This window comes from Fundulus heteroclitus, chromosome 22 (genome assembly GCF_011125445.2).
Source record: "Fundulus heteroclitus isolate FHET01 chromosome 22, MU-UCD_Fhet_4.1, whole genome shotgun sequence".
Taxonomy (NCBI): Eukaryota; Metazoa; Chordata; class Actinopteri; order Cyprinodontiformes; family Fundulidae; genus Fundulus; species Fundulus heteroclitus.
Genome location: NC_046382.1, coordinates 8,952,059 through 8,971,865, shown reverse-complemented (window position 1 = coordinate 8,971,865; position 19,807 = coordinate 8,952,059). Strand labels below are relative to the sequence as shown.

At 39.8% G+C, this 19,807-nt stretch overlaps 1 protein-coding gene across 1 annotated transcript; it reads right to left on the bottom strand.

Moving 5' to 3' along the window:
• Positions 1-1,749: 1,749 nt before the first annotated feature.
• On the bottom strand, positions 1,750-19,379 carry opn3 (opsin 3). The gene is made up of 4 exons (XM_012862357.3): positions 18,889-19,379; positions 15,201-15,520; positions 5,747-5,998; positions 1,750-2,717 (listed from the first exon to the last, which is right to left on the bottom strand). The coding sequence occupies exons 1-4, from the start codon at positions 19,310-19,312 to the stop codon at positions 2,433-2,435; spliced, it is 1,281 nt and encodes a 426-aa protein (XP_012717811.2). The 5' UTR covers positions 19,313-19,379; the 3' UTR covers positions 1,750-2,432.
• Between the last annotated feature and the right edge of the window lie 428 nt (positions 19,380-19,807).

Below are 19,807 nucleotides of genomic sequence, written 5' to 3'. Positions count from 1 at the left end.
GTCATGCTTGACATAAAAGAAAGTTTTTTTAAAATCATTTCTTTAACTTCTTTTTTTGAAATAAAAAAAAAATCGATTAATTTGATTTGGCATAATAACATCAGGGATTTCATTTGTATGCCATATCTCCTAAGCCCAGGGGTCTGCAACCTGTGGCTCTTTACACCTTTAGTTTTGGCTCTTAAAAGCTTAGACCAAAAATGCGGAGGGAAAAAGTTGGTCAATGTTTCTTAATGTAAAGGTAATTTAAAATTGCCAGCTTTAGGGTGCATTTAGTTCTGCAATATATGTATAACATTTCCAGATAGAAAGAAACTAATGGTGTGTGGAATTTTTGACTATGGATAAATGAAGTATCGTTTTGTAAATAGGTTGCAAACGACTTGCTTTTTCATCATTTTGATGGCATTTGCTATAAAAATCAAATGTCAGATTGAAGAAAATGCATTAACCTAAACATAAAAATATTGTTGGTTAAATAATAACTGTTGATCTTGTAAAAATGTAAACAAATTTCCTATAGTATACTATAAAAACAAGCTCTTGTTTCAAAGAGATGTGTAACTTTTTTGGCTCTAAACAAAATTTGTTGAGCTGGACCAAGGGCAAAAATGGCTCTGCAGGTTTTAGAAAAGGTTGCTGACCTCTGATCTAGCCCTACTCTGAGACTAAACTAGAATGCACGGGAGCAGAACACAGGATTAAACCACGAAAATAAATATAAAAGCATAAATACGGCAAAATTAAAATGAACATACAACTGCAAACATAAAGACAAAGGAAAACTAAAACCCAAAGACCTGAATGTCGTTTATGTATTAGAATCCAAATCGGCCTCAGTTAGCTTTCTTCTGTAAAGTTCAAATTTACAACATTTTATTGTTTGCTAAGGGGAAATTAGATGTTTTAGGCGATCTCATGGTGATTTAAATTTCTTCAAAGCTTCATTACAAGCGGTAATTAATAGCTGCAGCTAGAAAGGATCTGTGTTGCCGCAGATCTGACTGAAGACACTCTCATGTCTGTGCCATTGATTACCGCGTTGTCACCCGGGATGCTCAGGGTTGAACCAGCTGCTGTTCATGTGACGACCGGTCCCAGAACACTTTCAGCCTTCTTTATCTGCCTGTTCAGCTGTTTTATGCCACAGCAGACCAGACTGAGTTAAAAATCACAGACGTTTTCCTGCAAACACTGAAAGTCCTGAGCTTCCTGGAGAACAAATCTGCTCTTACCCTTCTTGTAGACAGCATTGCTGCTGTGTTTCCAGTCTGTTGTGCAAATGAACACTGAGATCCTTATCAGTTCTGCATGGACTCCTGTGTTGTCTTCGCTCTTCTGCAAATTTCAGGTGCCTTGTGCTTTCTTTTCGTTAAGACAGACTTAGCCTTGCAGAAATAGTCTGACTTCTTTTTCACATTCTGTCCCATTATGTTCACAAATGAAACTAAGTCACAAGGAGTTGCCTCCTCCTCCTCAGTAAAGGGGTTCAATGCAAGTGTATGACACAGTTTACATTTCTATTAGATAAACTAGAAATAAAAGTTTGCAGGTGTAACGTGATAAAAGGTTTCAGACCGGCATCTGAGTAGATAAACATCTAAAATATTCCCTTTAACTTTGGATGAGAAAGATATTTTTCTCAATTTTCTTTGTCTTACTTTGTGCCATTTTGCCAACATGTTCAGCTTTTTTTTTTTTTTTTACCAAAACATTAAAAAACAAAGAGGCCACTCGCTCTTCCAGATCCACAGTGAAAAGGGATTTTATTAGACATGGAAATCCATTAATTATGTCTATTCATAGCTGACACATGGGAGGCTATGAGCGCAGTGTCCCACTTGAGAACACGGCGCACCCTGATCTCATCTCCTTTTGCCTAATTACACTCCTGTAATCCTCAGACACCGACTTCCACCAAATGTCATTTCACAGTGTCGGCTCTCGTCACATGGAATAATGAGATGAGGTACACAAACTCGGTAGCTTAAAATAGGGTCTCTCTCTCTCTTGAATCCATGTAATGTCTTTATGATTAAGAAACTAAAGCTTTATTTTCTACAATCTTTACACACTCGCAGTTGGGTACCAACCAGAATCCACCCATATGTCACATGACCCAAAATTAGCTCCATACCAGTCCTCTAAGTACTCAAGATAGCGTCACATACGCTGTATGACATAAAACTAGTTAATTCACTATGCGTTTACCTACTTAATACCACCACAGCTGATGTTTAATGAGGAGGTCACAGTTTTTATGACTCTTTTAGGTGTTGTTGAGGCCGTAGGTAGATTGTTGGGTTCAGTCGGTTGTAAAAAGTCTGACAGAAGCAGTCAGGGAGGTCAGACGGGGTTAGTTTGGCTTGGAACTGCATGTTTGGTCATAAGGCATACTGAGAGGCGGGAGTGAGAGGTCGGCTTCTGGCGGATCACAACGGCCTCACTTGGATGACGTTAACCCGCGAGGAATCCCCGGCCCTGGAGGTGACGTCGAACTGCTGGAAGTTGTCGCTGGTGATGATGAAGACGATGGAGGAGGAGTTGAAGGTGACCCTCTTCTTGGGTCGTTCCCTGCTCTCGCACGTGCTGGACACGACGATGGGTCGGATGGGGCGCTCGGTGGGCGCCAGCGGCCGCTCTTTGAGGTTTTGCTGCAGCCAGGAGATCCTGTGGAAGAGCCGCGAGCAGAAGAGCTGCAGGAAGTAGCGCCGGAACTGGAGAGGGGGGGGGAGAAACACAGATAAGAGGCGATGATGATACAGCGTTTAGCCGTCAATCACAGCAGATATCACCCACCTAAGCAGCCGGTTAAGACCAGAGGGACAGTTCCACTCCTACACATACAATAATTACCACTCTGCACTTATTAAAGGCATACTATGCAACATTTTTCAGTTAATTAATGTGTTCCATACCGTTTTTGATGATTAAATTAGTCATTTCAGGTCGAACAAAGGTTTTCTCTGCCGCCCTGGTGGTCTGTGGGGGAAATACCGTACTTGCAATGCGGTACCGCGCGCGAGCTATTTTTAGAAACACAACGTCACGATGACGTCACATCACGTGGTACGCAGTGGGGCAAACTCCGGAAAAGCCGCCGTTGTTTCGCTGTAAGAGACGTGCGTTAGCCTAGGTTTTACTCGGTAAACGACTGCTTTTTCCAAATCTAAGACCATGGTTTTTAAACATTGTTGCTATGGAACGTGCAACAGCGACTCGAGTTACGCTGATCGGCCGTATATGAAGGATGTTTTCTTCAAGACTGCCAAGGAGAAATGTGTACGCTTGGAACACCGGGGCGGTCGGCCTACACAACAGTTCAACCCGGAAAAAGTTACCAAATTCAAGTACATATGTAGCAAGCATTTTGTCGGAGGAAAGGGCACAACCGAAGAACATCCTGACCCAATTCCAGCGACATCAAGTCAAGGTAAGAGTATTTTGGTGGCCGACATGTTAATAAAGTAGCGCCTGCTACCATGACAGCATATAGGCTATCATGGTAGCAGGCGCTAACATGATAGCCTGCTACCAGGATAGCTTACTCAAAAACATTTCAAATGAGACAAACATTAAACATATACCCATTCCTGGACGGTGATTGCAAACAACAACAAAAAAAAAAAAAATGGCCGACGCTGCCATGATCACCGCGCAGGAAAAAAAAAACAAAGTTTACCGTTCATCAACTCGGCCAGTTTTCCGGTCTTTTTAAGCCCTCGAACCTCAAGCCATCGTTTGAGCTGAAGGTTGGTGTGTTCTTCGACAGTGCGACCAGTAAACCGTGTGCCTGGGACATCGTCTTGGGAAAGTTTAACGGCTGTAAAGTCGGTCATATCTGTTATCCGTGCGTTCTCTCCTGTATGCGTTCTCTCCTGTATGCCCTACCTAAGCGGCAAAAGGGGCGTTGCTCTTGAGACGGTGACGTCACGTGCGCGGTACCGCATTGCAAGAGCCCTCGGCGCGCACACACAGGCTCAGAAGTCTCGTGCAAGACCGCGAGAGTCAGTCTTGCTTTACGGCGAGAACTCCATGTGTTTTTGCCCTGCTATTCACTATATGCACGCGCGAAAGCAACAACAAAGCATATCGAGTTTTTTTATTATTATTATTATTATTATGTTTTTTTTTTTTTATGTTGGCGAGGCGGTAGCGTGAGTTTGGCGAGGCAGCCGCCTCATACTTTCACTGTTAGTCATTGTTTGTACTGCCGTTTTTTCCACTTTTCGTTGCGTTCGCCTGTCTGCTAAGCTCAAACCAACCTCGCCTGGCTTGACGGAGAAACCAGAACAGCTGAGCATCTTTACGACAGTGCACTTTTACTTTCGCCCTCTGGGGGGAGCCTCGCTGGAAAATCAACCCCGGTTGCATAGTATACCTTTAAAGCCCGGCTAAGACAGAACAGATACTTAGTGAAACGTCCTCATGCCATTATCATGGGATGAGTAAACAACGGCAAGGCCTTTTTAGGAACAAAAAAATTTGTGAACAAGTTCTTATTAATTGTGGATTTTCTTTAAATTACACATAATCATGTATGTATGTATGTATGTATGTATGTATGTATGTATGTATATATGAAAAACCAGCTCTGCGACGCTGGTGTTTGAGCAACTTGGTGAAAGATTTAATCAAGTTTTGGCGAATAGAAAAACAAACATGTTAAATAAATTTTAAACTACGTTCCCGTTAGTTTTTTTTGTTTGTTTTGTTTTGTTGGATTAAAAGTAGCCTACCATTTGAAAATAACAGCCTTTTGTATTTTTTTTATTTCCCCCTTACATGATACAGGTTATACTCTGTTTTAAATATTCATATAAAACTACAAGACGTTAAAACATACTATGGCCGTTACAGTTCATATAACTAATTAACTAAAAAGACAGTAAGTGTGCACTGGTAGTAAGCCATTCGCTGATTTATAAATGAAAATATGTCAGTTTATCTGTCTACAGAAAAGGCAATGTAAGAGTTCAAGAGTTTAAAGTTAAATGGTGGGTTTTACATCCTATGATGAATTTTAGGGCTTCATGATAAGCAAGTATTTGTATTTTCCATGTTAAATTAAAAAGAAACATGAAAAATTTGTATTGTAGATGTTTTAAACTGAGCTTTTCAATCAGTGACTTAAAGCCAGATGTTAAACATACGTAGGTTTCACTAAGCCCACATTTGTTCTGTATTACAAAATGTTTTTTTGTTTATTGGTCCGACGTCATATTCCAATATTAAATGTCTTGTTTTGGTCAGCTGTAGCAGAAAACCACCGTGACAGAAATAAAGGCTTAAAAACATCATTCTGTGTTTTGACTTAAATAAATGAACTTTTCCATTTTATTTTAGCCTCTTGAACGTCACTGTGTGTAAAACATGTATCCACATATGGAAATTAGAAAAGTCGGTACAAATGGGAACTTGCCCCCTTCATTTCTGATTTAAACACAGCATTAAGGTTTTTTCCACTCATGTTCCAACATGAAACAAGAATGAAAAGGATAAGAGTTTGTAAATGCCATAAATTAACACGATGATTGTAAAACTTGGACCGTCACTGTAAGCAGATCCTAAAAATAAAGGCGTATGAAACCAGGGAAAACATCCAAACAGATCAACGGCTAAACTTCAAACTAAAGCCGAACAAATGATGAGCCAAGTATCAGCTCTGGTTCATCCTGGTCGTTCACATTAAGATCTGACTTTTGTTACCATTCCTGACGCCGGGGAGAAGAATGTGATTACGAACCTTTCTACTCATGAAGGCGTAGATCAGGGGGTTGTACGCCGTGCTGGACTTGGCGAAGAACGAGGGGATGATGGCCACCGTGGGAGAGACCATGCTCTTCTTGCCGAAGGCCTCCATCATGGACACAACGGCGTAGGGCGTCCAGCACACCAGGAAACAGGATATCATCAGCAGAAACATGGCTGCCACCTTCTTCTCGTAGCGCAGGATCTTGATAATCTGAACCGTCTGGAGCTCTTGGAGAGAACGCAGCTGCAGAGGGGGGTGTAAGAGAGAGGAAATGAAACCTTCATTATTTAATCAGAACATCTCACTGCATCTCACTGCAGGGATTAGCCTCGACACTCAGCCGGTACAGGTTGGGCTTTCCTTGACTTTAATTCCAGTTTAGGGAATCTGCTTCATTCTTGTCCTTATCTGTTCGATTTTGCAAAGATAACAGCAATCTGCTGATGTTTCACCGGAACATTTCCGACGTTGGATAAACACGAGGGAATAGATCTGCCAAGACGCTCAGATTTAAGGGACGAGACGTGCAACCGGGGTATTAACTCGGCTTGTTGCTACGCTATTCGCAATTTGTATGTGAGATGTGATACTTTTGCTAACCCGGGCCTCTTCAGAGCATAAGCTTTAAGATCGCACCAAGCAACCAAGCTCGGGCTGACTTCTTCATGGAGTTCCAAAAAATGGTAAAAAACAAAGCAACTGGACTTGTTTTCCGTAGTTGAAGACGTTTCGCTTCCTCTCCAGGAAGCTTTCTCAATTCAAAAAGTGTGGAGTAATGTGGAGTAACAAAGCTTTATACTACTGCCCAAACAAAGGCTTTGTAATGGCAACCAATTTCATCATTACTCCAGACTTTTTGAATTGAGAAAGCTTCCTGGAGAGGAAGCGAAACGTCTTCAACTACGGAAAACAAGTCCAGTTGCTTTGTTTTTTACTTTGTTTGGAATGACCATGACCTGGATGACTGAGAATTTTCACCGGCATATTCTTCATGGAGGAACTTTGGTCTGCCCTTTTTTTTTCTCAAATCATCGCTTCAGCTCTCACACAGCTCTCTTACGGTCAGCATTTCATTTTTGCCCGTGTCGCTCTGTCCGTTTTCAGCTACTGTTCCACAGATTGGTAGCGAAGTTTTGGAAAGGCCATCCTGTCGATGGACAGACTCTGTTTTAGTCCAGTATTTCTCTAATTGTGTGGTCATGAAGCTTTACTTATTTATTTTCATTCAACTCAGTTTCTCTGAGCATGTATAGCCTGACATTGGGGTGAATTTGCTGGGAATCTCCTTGGAAATTTAGGAGCGATCTTCAGTATTTTCTGTAAATAATGCCAAATCTTTATAACCTCTCCTTGTTTGGTGGTCTGGAGAAGTTGCTTCTTTAAAAAAAATTGCTGATGCATTTGCACCTCGATGCTGTTTTAATACACACCTGCAGAAGGCAGAGAGGTGGGTTCTCCCTCCTGCTTTTACTTGAGCTTGCTGGTTTAGTCGTGCGGTCACACTCAGTGTTGCAATGTCTTAAACCAATATTTTATTTAGGTTTTGACACACTTGGTAAATTCACTTGCATCTGGAGTTGCATTAGTGTGCCACCGATGTTTCACACTTCCTTGGTCACTCTTTCATAACCCCAACGTCTCCTGAATTTAACAACTTGGAGTCAGCATGAAGTGTGATGAGTAGAAGTTTATGGGTACCAAAACCCAGTCCTACAGCGGCAGAAAATCTTCATTAATTTAATTTAGGTGGACGTTTTCTATTTAGTCTCTAATACTTTATAGACTTAAGTGTCCTTCAGTGTTTTAAGGATCTCTACCAATGGTTAGATTTTATGCTTTAGGGCTGTACAGTGATATAATTGTTAGCACTGTTGCCTGGGAGCAAGAAGGTCATCGGTTTGAATCCCTGTCTGGACCTTTTCCGCATGGAGTTTGCATGTTCACTTCATGGATATGTGCAGTTGACACTAGTGGTGATAATTGTAGGGTGGGATAACAGATAATTATTTATGCGTAATAAACAGACAACAGAAGCATGCAACTTGAAATAAAGAAAACCTGCTATAAGTGGACATATCCTTTTTTTTTTTTTAGCTCAAAGACAACCGCTAAAAAGTCACCAAAACATCCCAAAAAGCTTACACAGAGCTTCTGTCAGTTGTCCAACCCGATTCGCCTGCATTAGGGGTTTCAACGATAAATGTTTTAGATCTATAATTCCTTGTCGAGTCCAAGCTGTGTCTCCTCCAAACAACAAACACGGAAAGCAGAAAAGAGATTTCTTAGCGACATTTGCCGTTAACCACTCCATTCGCAGAAAAGATTTTTCCATTAGCAAAAAATTCTGATTTTGCCGCTTTTCCTTTTGCTAGATTTGAATATCCTTTGGTCTATGCGCCTAATCCACCTCGTTTTATGTTCATCTTGCTCGGTCTACACCAAACCAAACCCACATAGACTCCCACTCGACGCATGCTATTATACGTCTGCCTTCATTGGCTAAAATGTGAACCTGGGCTGAACAAAATTAGCCCCAATGAGCCACAAACTGATGGGGGCGAGACGTCTGTCAATCATTCTGAACCAAGAAAGACATTACATGAGCGGGGCTGTGAAAAATTAGCCCTATGGAAAGACCCTGGGATTTTCCCAAGACTGTTTGACACCGGTTTTGTTGTAAATTTGATAAAATGTAATAGTCTATATTTTTAATTTGTGTTCATTAGGTATTTTAAAACTTTTATTGTAAACACCAGGGAGGACTTAGCCCTACTAGCCCACGTATACCAGTCGTCCCTGGATATGTGGGTTCTCTCTTAGTACTTGGGCTTTATCCCACAGTACAGAACACACCCATGTTGGGTCCATTGGCTTTCTGAGTTGTCCTGTTTGCTTCAGTGTCGCCCTGTGATGGACCGGCAACCAGCCAACCCTGAAAGGGTGAGGAGGTAAAGACAATCAATGCATTTCTGGCTTCATGACCTCCATCCTTCTGAGTTTTATCGATGCAAAATTATTACATCAATTTTAGTAGTTTCCATCCTCTCATTACTGGGTTCCCTTTCTTGATTTGGACCAACGATGTGAGCGTCTCTCAAGAACAAAAGCAGTCCCTTTTTCCATCATTGCAAGGGTAGGGTTGGTGTTAGACAGTGTTAAACAGCTCGACAACAGCAGCACATCAATTGTGGCAACACCTTTCTTCTCTTGCCTTCTCACTTTGTTAAACCATGACATCTTTTTCAACAGAAGCTAAAAAAATTTATACTTTCTTGCATTTTTTTCCCTTTTTTCAATGTGTCTGCAGAGATAGTACGAGTTCCTTGTTGAAAGTTACATAACTCTGCTCTGAACTGTAAATAGAAACAGCTCAGGTAAAAGTCGGAGACACCAGAAAGCTGTTACTTCTATAATCCTCCACATTGCTTTTTATGAGCGTAGGGTTATATAATTAAAATACAATGTTACCTGCTAAATGGCCACAATTAAATTAACTTCTACTTCAGCTTTCAGGTCAAATTAAAATAACTATGCACCCTAATGGACATCTTTGACTTGCATTTGGTCCAGCGGTGTGAAAGCGCTCTCATTGTCACAATAAATACTTAAAACCAATCTCTTCTCCTTGGCCTTTGATCCCATCTGAGGTGTTCACTTTTAAAAATGTTTAATTTGTTTTACTGCCAATCTTATAGACTAATTCTTTGCATTTTACTTCGTTTTAGTGATTCTATGATTAATAATTTTTTTTAGTATAGGGCTGTTTTATTAATTCAGGTCTTATTGATTTTTATTATTGGTTTAATGCTATCATATAACTGCTGTTCAATTACTCTGTCTCCAGCACTTTGGTCCTGTGGGTGTTGAAATTACTCTATGAATAAAGCTGATATGCTATGGTAAGAAGCGTTTTGACCATACAAAGAAAACACACAAAAAAATATATTCGTCTTCAGATAAAACAATATACACCAAACGTGTGTCCTGATAATGTTTACCTAGTCTTTTTTGAGCTTGAATAGAGCTTCACTTCTGTTAACGTCTTCTTTGATCAGCAGACATAAACGTTGTTGAGCCATCTACCAGCAGTAGTGAAGAATTATCAGAAAGCAAGATGGTCAGTCTAAATATTTTTATAAAAGATTAAAAAGGGCTGGACTGCTGAACTTAGGGCTGGACAATATAGATAAAAATAGAGATTTATAAAATATAAATCATATTGATTGATATCGATAATCATCAACAAATTCAAAACATATATTTTAAGTGCAGCCCTGGCCATTTTATGCTGTTGTAATTACCTATTTTTAGATAAAGAACACAAACACTGGTTTCAAACTCAACCCTTTATTCAACCAACTTTTTACCAAAACTGCAAGTTTTTAAAAAAGAATAAAGAACATGTGCTCTCTGACTTCTCTGAAGGGGGCGGAGCTTGGTGACAGGGCGTTCCTGGGTCTGCGTTCTGATTGGTTGGGAGGATGTAATGACTGTAATATTAACCTAGATGGCTAGAATGCATAAAGAAGGAAAACTGTTATTCTAGTGAATTGAACATTTTATTGACCTTTTTTTCCCCATCATTGATAAACGCCTATCGATCAATATATATCGTTATTAAATTATCGTTCAGCCCTAGTATGACTAAGACAAAAGTTTTAACAGTGGATTCAAAACTTCGTTTGACCTTTTATTATCATTTAATAAAATTATCGAGTCAGGATGTTATAATGGACGTCTCCTGGAAACAACTCAACAATAAACTGGGTGACACTCGAGTAGGTATATGTTCGGCTAAAGTGACGAGAGGTCACATTGCTCCCAAATATTACTTACTGTTTTCCTTAACCTGTTTTTTTTTTAAATAAATATCCTCTATTCTTTATGAAGCCCTGATCCATTTCCATATTAATGGTCTGCTGCGCTCTGCAGGTCTTCAGATGTCGGATGAGAGTTTCGGTTTCTGGCAAAGCAGGCCAAGTGCTCTTGTGCAAAAACCTCTGCTGCATTCGGAGCGCTTTCCTTTGAAGATTTTCCCGGAAAGCTGTGATGTGCGCTGAGACTCCCCTCAGCCATCGGCGCCGTTCTGGGAATTTTCTGCAGCTCGAGCGCAGGGGCTCTGAGGAGGGAGCTGCTCACACTTACAGCAGAGTGGTGAATATTTAAGAGTGGGAAACTGTGATTCACAAAAACATGTGGGTCACTTGAATTGAATGAAGTTGCTGTTTTTTTTTTTATACTTACGGATTTTCTTACACATTTTTATGCATATTTAATGTAACAAAAGAAATCTCCTCCAGAAAATTGTCCAAACTGGAAGAATGTATACCGGAAGAGTCGATAAGTTAAAGTCAAGGACTTTCTCTGCATAAAAAGTCATAATTTAAATTAGAAAATAATTTACTCAGGTCTACGTTATCAAAGAATTATGAATTATCTTGACACTGAAAAAGCTTAAACAGGGGTTTTATCGGGTAACACTCTCTGTTTCACTCAAAGTCAACTTAAGTTCACTGTTTGGAGAACCTAAAGCAGAAGTGGTGAAATAAAATCAATGGAGTGGAAATGCCATTTGAGCGAGTTGAATGAGAGGAACTGACCTAGAAGACTTGAAATTTTAAAGTCGTTAAACAAATCAGAGAGATATGAAATGATGCGATGTGCTATTTGTATTTCAGATGCCTAAAAACTGACCACAGCTCATGAGCACAACACATTTTTTGGTCACATTATCTTTCTGTGTGCGACAAACCGACCTGGAAGGGAAATGGACATAAACATAAATTGTCAAACTGCAAAAACAGAACTAAAAATAAGTAACATTTTCTCGAAATTAGTGCATTTGTCCTTGATTTGAGCAGGTAAATAAGATTATTTGCCAATGGAATGAGTATTTTATAATTAGATATAATGCACTTGAAATAAGGTGATGGAGATGAATTCTTCCTATTTTAAGTGCAAAAATCTTATTCCATTGGCAGATTATTTTATTTACCTGCTCAAATAAAGTATAAATACACTAATTTCAAAAAAAATTTACTTATTTTTTAGTTCAGTTTTTGCAGTGCGGACAGCGAGTGGGAATCATTTTCCATGGTCAGAACGGCTCTCTGCCCAGGGGGGAACAACATGAAGGGCGCCGTAAGGGAGTAAAAATAAAAATAAACCACATTTCAGTTAAATCTTATTCTCTCTACTGCTTATTTCCATGTCTAGTCAAAGAAGAGTTGGTGCCCTCCTGTGGTATGCCCAGTGTTACCACAACAATTAAATATTGCCGTACAGACTTAATTAAAAAGCTATTTTCCGTATTTTTCAAAGAGGCTATGCTGTCCCTAATTATTTCTAGATCAAAATATAGATATTTAGGATATTTATTTATTTTATTATTAATTGTTTCGATATTTAGGTCAGACCTTGTGTGGATTAATCTATACTGAACTGAGATTTTGTAAACTTAAGCAATATCTCGAGATTTTAAAAATATTGCGAGTTAAAAAAAAAATTTAAAATAAAATGAGACTTTATACGTTTATATTGAGGTGTTCTGTGGCTATTTTTCAGCCGCTTCTCATATTTATCGACAGATGTGCCTGTGACACATTTGGCATAAAGCTTCAATCCACAAAAACATCCAGATAAATATTGTAAATCAGCCTAAAAATGTCAATATATTATTTTTGGTCCATGTCAGACAGCCCTATTTAGGAACTTTTAATCTAAACTCAAAACACTAAACAATAAACCAATCAAATACAGACGCTTGATCTTTATCTTAATATAAATTTATGTTTTTAGTTCACTGTCACCCCAAAAATGCCAAAAACTCCTAAAAAAAAAAAAGAAGCAAATACCCAAAGTCAATTAGATGCTGTTCTTTAACCCTTTAAAACCAAATCCTTCAGCACAAACTACGACGCTCAGAAGTGAGAAACATGTTCCATGAGGACACCTGTGTCCCGGCGACAGCTTAAAGTTTGTTTCTCCTAGCCTATATAATCAAAAGCTATTTTTGGCAGAATGGTCTTTGTTACTCTGGGCGATTTAAAAAAAGACTCCATACAATTGTTTTAGACTATATTTGCTCCCTGATGCTGCATTTACATGTCCTTGTTTGGTTGTGGTTGGTTGCAGGCTTTGTCATATAAGGGTACTTTTTTTTTTCTGGCAGAGATGAATGAGAGCAGAACCATGCGGATTGTAGTGGTTGATATTAGCAGTTTATTGTTAAACAGCATTCTTGGGTTTATTTCTTTGCATGTAACTACACTTGTTGGACGTCTCTTGGCATTCTTTGCTCGGTCACAGCTTTACTTATTCCTTTCTCAACATTATTTTTACACTTTCTGGCACGTCTCCTCTGCTTTCCAGCCATTCACGGTAGAGCCTGCCTGCTGTTTATGTTTGCATATAGAGTGCTTTGCCAAAGTATTCAACCAGCTGTAAATGAGATTGCGCCACCTCATTTACAGCTGGTTAAACAACTTGTAACATGCAAACGACGAATGGAACAATATAACAGAAAACTTGTTATTTTGTCCCTTTTGTCCGCATAAGTGTTCTAAAAGAAACACTAAAATTAAATTGAAGTTGAAATTAAAGGTTGGAATGTAACCAAATAGGTAAAAAGCCAATTGGGTTTTGTATTTTTTATTTTATTTTTTGTTTGTTTGGATGCTTTTTTCTGCGTCTCTTCACTGAGATTATAATTTCTATTTCAGTTCGGATCTCTCCTGCCTGCTCTGCCAGTTCGGTCGCCTACTATTAGATAACACTGTAACCCTGGCAGAAGGATGCCTGCTCACTAATGCAAAGCTGCTTCCACATTGTTATGATGATGAGACACTTATCGCAGCTTTTAACCTAAAAAAAAAACTGCAGCTCAGTAATGAATGAAAATACACAGTTGTTCCAGCCACTTCTCATCATTTTAGGATGGCTGCATTTTTAACGTGTAAAAACTGGTATTTAGAATCATTCTGGTGGCAAAATGTGTCTAACTACAACGAAACAATGCAAAGAAATTCAGAATTTTGGAAAGGCATTAAATATTACCAATCAAACTGTAACTTACAGATGTAAAGACACCCGAATAAATACAAAAAGCTGCTTTGAAATGATGATGTCATTTACTCTGGGGGGAAAGAAGCTATCTAAACCAACCTGCCCATATGTAAAATATGTTTGCCCACGTTGTTAAAACCTGTGATAAGCCACATTTTTAGTTAAATTTCACTAGCCACTACACACAGGCCTGATTATAGTCAGAGGAAACTTTACCAGGACCTGTCTGCCAACAGGAAGTAGGCTAAACGATCAGAAAAGCAACACATCTGGTCTCAGCTATAAAAATTCTGGAAGAGATGTTTAGACAAGACAAGTTTATTAAAAAATTGATCAGTTTAGAAGTAGTTAAAGTAGTTCCCAAGGTTTCAGGCTCCGGTCAACCACAGTGAAAGCCAATATCTGGAAATATTAATTCAGCTTGAACCTTTCAGACCTCTTGGAGGCTCTAATAGATCAACGAAATGTTTCCCCCAGAAGGTCAGTGGACCTTACATCTAAAAAAAAGGTGATATTGAAATCATGGCAAAAATTTGACACCCAGTCCTGAAGCAGCAACAGTGTGATTTCTACTCTTTTGACTTTTGAACAAGCATTCTCCAATTACTCGTCCATTTGACTAAAAATACCTAAATTGCTAAATATTCCCTGTTGTTTCTGAAGTTTATTATAAAACAGAATAGTTAAAAACTAATTTAATCAATTAAAAAAAGTTAATTATTCATTCAATTTAACAAAGTACTTATATAAAAAAGTCATTATTAATTCAATTAAGGGTCTTTGCTAGTCAGAATTAGGGATTAAAATCTACCCAGAACAACATCTATGCAAATTTCTGCAGAATTTTATTGTTTCAATTTTAGCATCTTTTGAATTTTTTTATTCTTATTTTTTTCTCATTTTCCTTTTGATCCATGGTATTTAGGAAGATACACTGTATATAACTGATGAAAACCCTTTCCTAATCCTGACTATTGACCGACTATTGAGCCGATGTGACAAGTGAATTTCTCCAATGTGAAATCAATAAAGACTATCTTATCTTATCTTATCTTATTTTACCAGTGTGGTTTAAGTGCAGCAAGATGTCGACATGTTTCAGCACAAGCTATAGGGAGGTAGGAGCCAGAGTCTGTTGTTGATTTGTTGGGATTAGGACACAAAACTAGAGAAGCTTTGAAATGTCAGCCTTAGATCTCCAACGGTGGGACTGCCATTTCCAAATTAGAAATTTAATATAGTTTAAATGTCACCTGGAGTGAGAATTTGTTTGAAGAAATTTCTCCAGAGCAGAAGGTGTGTGTGTGCGTTTGTAAAAGTCTGGCCTCTTTTTAATACCCCACCTTCTCCGTAAAAAAAAAAAAAACATCTGCAGCCTTACCATTCTCACTGTATAGAGGATGTTGCCGTAGCAGTAGATCATGATACCAACAGGCACGAAGAAGCAGGCGAGGAGGAAGAAGAGGATGAAGGAGGCATCGTTGGGGTCTTTGGAGGCCCAGTCCAGGGAGCAGCCCAGCTGGTGGATCTCTAAAGTGTAGCGGTTCCAGCCGAGCAGAGGAGCCCCCGTCCAGGCCAGCGAGTAGAGCCAGATGTGGGCGATGGCCCGCCATGCCCAGGGAAAGTCCACCACCTGGGCATGGACCACCCGGATGTAGCGCTCATAAGCCAGAGCCGCCAGAGTCATGATGGAGACGATGCCTGGAGGAGGAGGAGGAGGGAGGAGGGGGGGGGAGAATCAGAGAGAGGAGCTTGCTTAGTAACACAGCAGATCTGGGTCAGCGGTTACTCAGCGTCTCTTTTGGTCTGAGCTTCGTCACACGCTGTGTAAACTGGATACCCAACGACACTTTGAGGCCTCTAAGACCTGCGTCTGCTGTCTGGGTTTGCTTCTGTCAGCGCAGCAGCTTTTCGTCGTCCTGGTGTGAACCAGTTTGTCCCAACTTCTAAAAGCCCGTCAAGGTGGAAAACATCGGAAGCTGATAAAGTCCCTGCGCACATGACAATGTTGCTTTTAAAAACTGGATTGCTGTCACACTTCTGTCTACGCCTCTGCTCTTTTTAAATTGAGATCTGCGTGCACACAAATCTATTAGAAACGCCCAACAACGATTTAATTTCCGTGCATTGCCACTAGATGGTGGTGTGTTATTTGAAACTCAACATGCGGATACCCCTGAATGGACAATCCTTTAAACTGGTCGAAGGGAGATGTTATGGAAATATATAATTGGTCTTTTTTAAAGCAGTTAGAGTTACCCAAGTTCTAAATAATATGGTTAAAGTGTGCAGCCTGGGTGGTTTTTCTTCCCGCTGTCGCTTCATGCTTGCTCAGTATGAGGGATTGCTGCAAAGCCATGGACAATGCAGACGACTGTGACTGTGGCTCTACGCTTCTCCAGGAGTGAATGCTGCTTGGAGAGACTTTGATGCAATCAACTGGTTTCCTTATATAGGACATTTTTGACCAATCTGTATAATATGATTGATTCTGACTTTGTAAAGTGCCTCGAGATGACATGTTTCATGAATTGGAGCTATATAAATAAAATTGAATTGAATTGAATTCAGTCTCCAGGGTCTCTAACAGGCAATAACTTCATTCAACTGTCTTTTGGGATACCAGGCAACTAAGAGTCACATGATGTTTTATGGGCTGCCCTTTCAAGATGGTTTATGGTTTGAAAGCTTTTTTATTGTTCTTATTGTTTATCTCGATTAAGTCCTTAAAACATCTGGCGAAATGTATAAAAAAAACCTGGGACCCTGTGTGTCTCCCCTTGGGGTTGCTATTGTAACAAATATATGGATATTTCAAGTGTTTTGTCTCTGATAGTTGTTTTCTTCCTTTGCTGCCAAATTTCCGAACTGGGTGAGGCGGGCCGTAGTGAATGAAACAGGAAGAACTATAGGCCGTCTATTTATGTATGATTCTACGTGCAACTGGAAAAATTATGTTTACTTCAGTGATTTCCGCACTACTGACTAACACTATGAAGACAAAGAATACTGTGCAATTTCTTTAATGTGCAAAGTTGATTCTCAATAAATCAGAATATACTCTAAATTATTGAGAATCAACTTTATACTCTAAATATTTCTGTGTTTAGAATCAAACTGGACGCCACCAACATTGCGACTGATGTTTATTTTTTTAGCATATTTTTGTCAATTTATTGTTTATTTTATTGTATTGGAGTAGTTTCGAAATTTTAGACATGTTGCATTCTGGAGGTTTGTCTAATTTTTCTATGGGGATTAATTTCAGATTCTTACAGTGACTGATTAGGTTTCTTAAATAATTACATTACATTGGACCAATGAAAAATGTATTTTTGATGCATGCATTTTGAATTAAGGGGCAGATATCATACAATTGCTCCTTTCTCTGCTCATTCACTTCAAGATGCATTGATTTGGGGGGTGGAGGGGCATGACTTTTAAAGTAACTTTTCAATGAAATAAATGACTAAACTAAACATGTATAACACAATCATGGTGAAGACTGATGAGCTTAATCTTTGTCCAGCAATCACTGACACCCTCCGCAAGAAGAGTAATTCGCTGTTTAAAGTGCTGTCTTCAAGAAAATTTATTGGAAGCTGAGTGGAAGGAAAAGTTAGGTAGGAAACTCTACAAATAAAATACAAATAAAATAGGGATAGCTGCAGGCTTGAGAAGATTGTGAAGCCAAGGAGTTCAGGGGGAGAGTCACAGGGTGTGGGCTGCAGCTGGAGTCAGGTCCATTTTGACGTTTCCCTAGGTAGTAATGATTTTAGAAATTTAACACTCTGTAATAACCTGTAAAGAATATGATTTTCATTTTCTTATAACACAATATAATTCACGGCCCTTTTTTTAGTAGAGAATGATGGCTGGATTGTAAGAGATGGAGTTCAAAAAAAGTACAAAAAGGTCAGGAAAAATCAAAACAGACGTAATAGAGCTTTGCTGCTATTGTGTTAAATGCTACAAACAGCAGTTTAACACGCTGAAGCCATGGGGACATCTGTGTGACCTTGGGCTGTAATAGGAAAAAGAAAACTGCATTTTTAGCTGTGGTGCTCATTTGTGAATGAACACATAACGTGAGACACAGACGGACTGAATGCAGCATAAACTTTCGTTATCTCCCAGGTTTGCTCTATCATCTGAACGTGTAAGCCAAAAATAAGACGTCTTCAACAAACAATAAAGCACAGAGCAAGCATCCCCCGTAAACCCCCAACTTTGCATTCGTTTGATGTGTAATTCTCCAGTGACGAACAAGGGAAAGACATAAAAAAACAAAAACACAGAAAGCATCGCTGCAGTACTGGCAGCTGACAGAGGCAGGCAGACGTGCTCCTCGGCTCCTTCAGGCTCATAAAGCAATGTCAGTTAAAGGACGGCAGGATGACAGAAGTGGAGGGCAGCTGTCCAGCACTTCTTTGCATTCATTCTGATGAGAAAGCAGCCAAAAAAAGCTAGAAGGCTTGTTCTAATGAGCTCATTATCACCCAACCTATCCTCTGGAGCTGTAGGTTGGACAGATGTGGGAGCCAATAAATGACCCCCCCCCCCCCCCCCCCCCTTTCCCTCAACCCACCCTACCCCTAGAGCTTGTTGTTCACAGTTCATTATTAAATACGGGCATGCTTATGATAATAAATGCACATTTGTGTCATCCCAGTGGAGCAAAGAGATGTGACCCTTAGAATAAAAAACGAGAACAAGTCTGGTTTGTCTGATAATTATGGTGAAAGTGAACGCGAAGACCTTCAGGGTGTTATGTGCTCAGTTTATATCAATAATAATAATAATAATAATAATAATAATAATAATTAAAAAACTGCATTCTTCGCATTTTGTTATATTAAATCAGATTACATTGTTGTGAACGTCAGCTACTGTATTATCAATATTTTGCGCATACACGCAAAATTAACATATTTTCAGGTGTAGTCAGGTTTAAAAATGATGAATTGCCTGTAGATAATTTTAATAAAATACCAGTAGTCAAAGAGGGGGGGGGGGGAACACCCTGAATAAGCCTTCTTAACGAGTTACAAAGGTCATATTTCTCTCACCAAACAGGCTGTTGCTGAAGCCGTCCCAGACGCATGTGTCCTGGCTCCACGTCCACCTGCCTTTGACGCACGAGGCAAACGTAAAGTTTATGCCGACGACGGACACCAGAAGATCACTCAAACTTATGTTGACCAGCAGCAGGTTCGTGGGGGTGCGGAGCCTCTTGTACTTGCAGTAGAGCAAAATGACAACGACGTTGTTACAGAACCCGAACACCCCGATGGCCCCGATGGTGAACGCCAGAAGTTTGTAGGTCCCGGCTGCGAAGAGGTATTTATCCGCGCCTCCGTCGGTTTCGTTGGCCGGATTCATCGCGCGGACGCAAACTTGGTTTCCAGCATTGTGAGGCGCGCGCGGAGACAGACGGAGCGCTCCTTCCTCTCGCGGGCGATGTGATGGACAGCAGCCCCGCGCGCCGCTCATTCAAACCGGCAGCGCGAGCGCTGTTCGCTGAAACTGGGTCAATGTACCAAAGTCAAGGCAGACACGACGTGAGCGCTTCCTCTCCGCGTTTCCTTTCACGTTAAAACGGAGTTCGACCCACATGCTGCGTGACGCATTCAGTGGCAGGAAAAAACAAACTATTTGCCTCATTTTTTATAGATTTTACTGATTTTGTCTCATTGGTAAACTTAAACATGTTAAATAATCCTATGAAGGGACAAAGATAACCCAAGTAAATACCAAAACCATTATGTTCATGAAGCCATTTATTAAGACAAAAAGCTATCCTTTGTGAAAAGTAGGCTAATTGCCCCTAATAACTGGTTGCGCAATTGTTGTACCGACTTCTATTCAATTCAATGTTATTTACATAGCACCAATTTACAACACCTGTCATCTCAATGCACTTTACAAAGTCCATTCTATCAAATTATACAGACAGGTTGGTCAAAAGGTTTTCTATCCACGGAAACC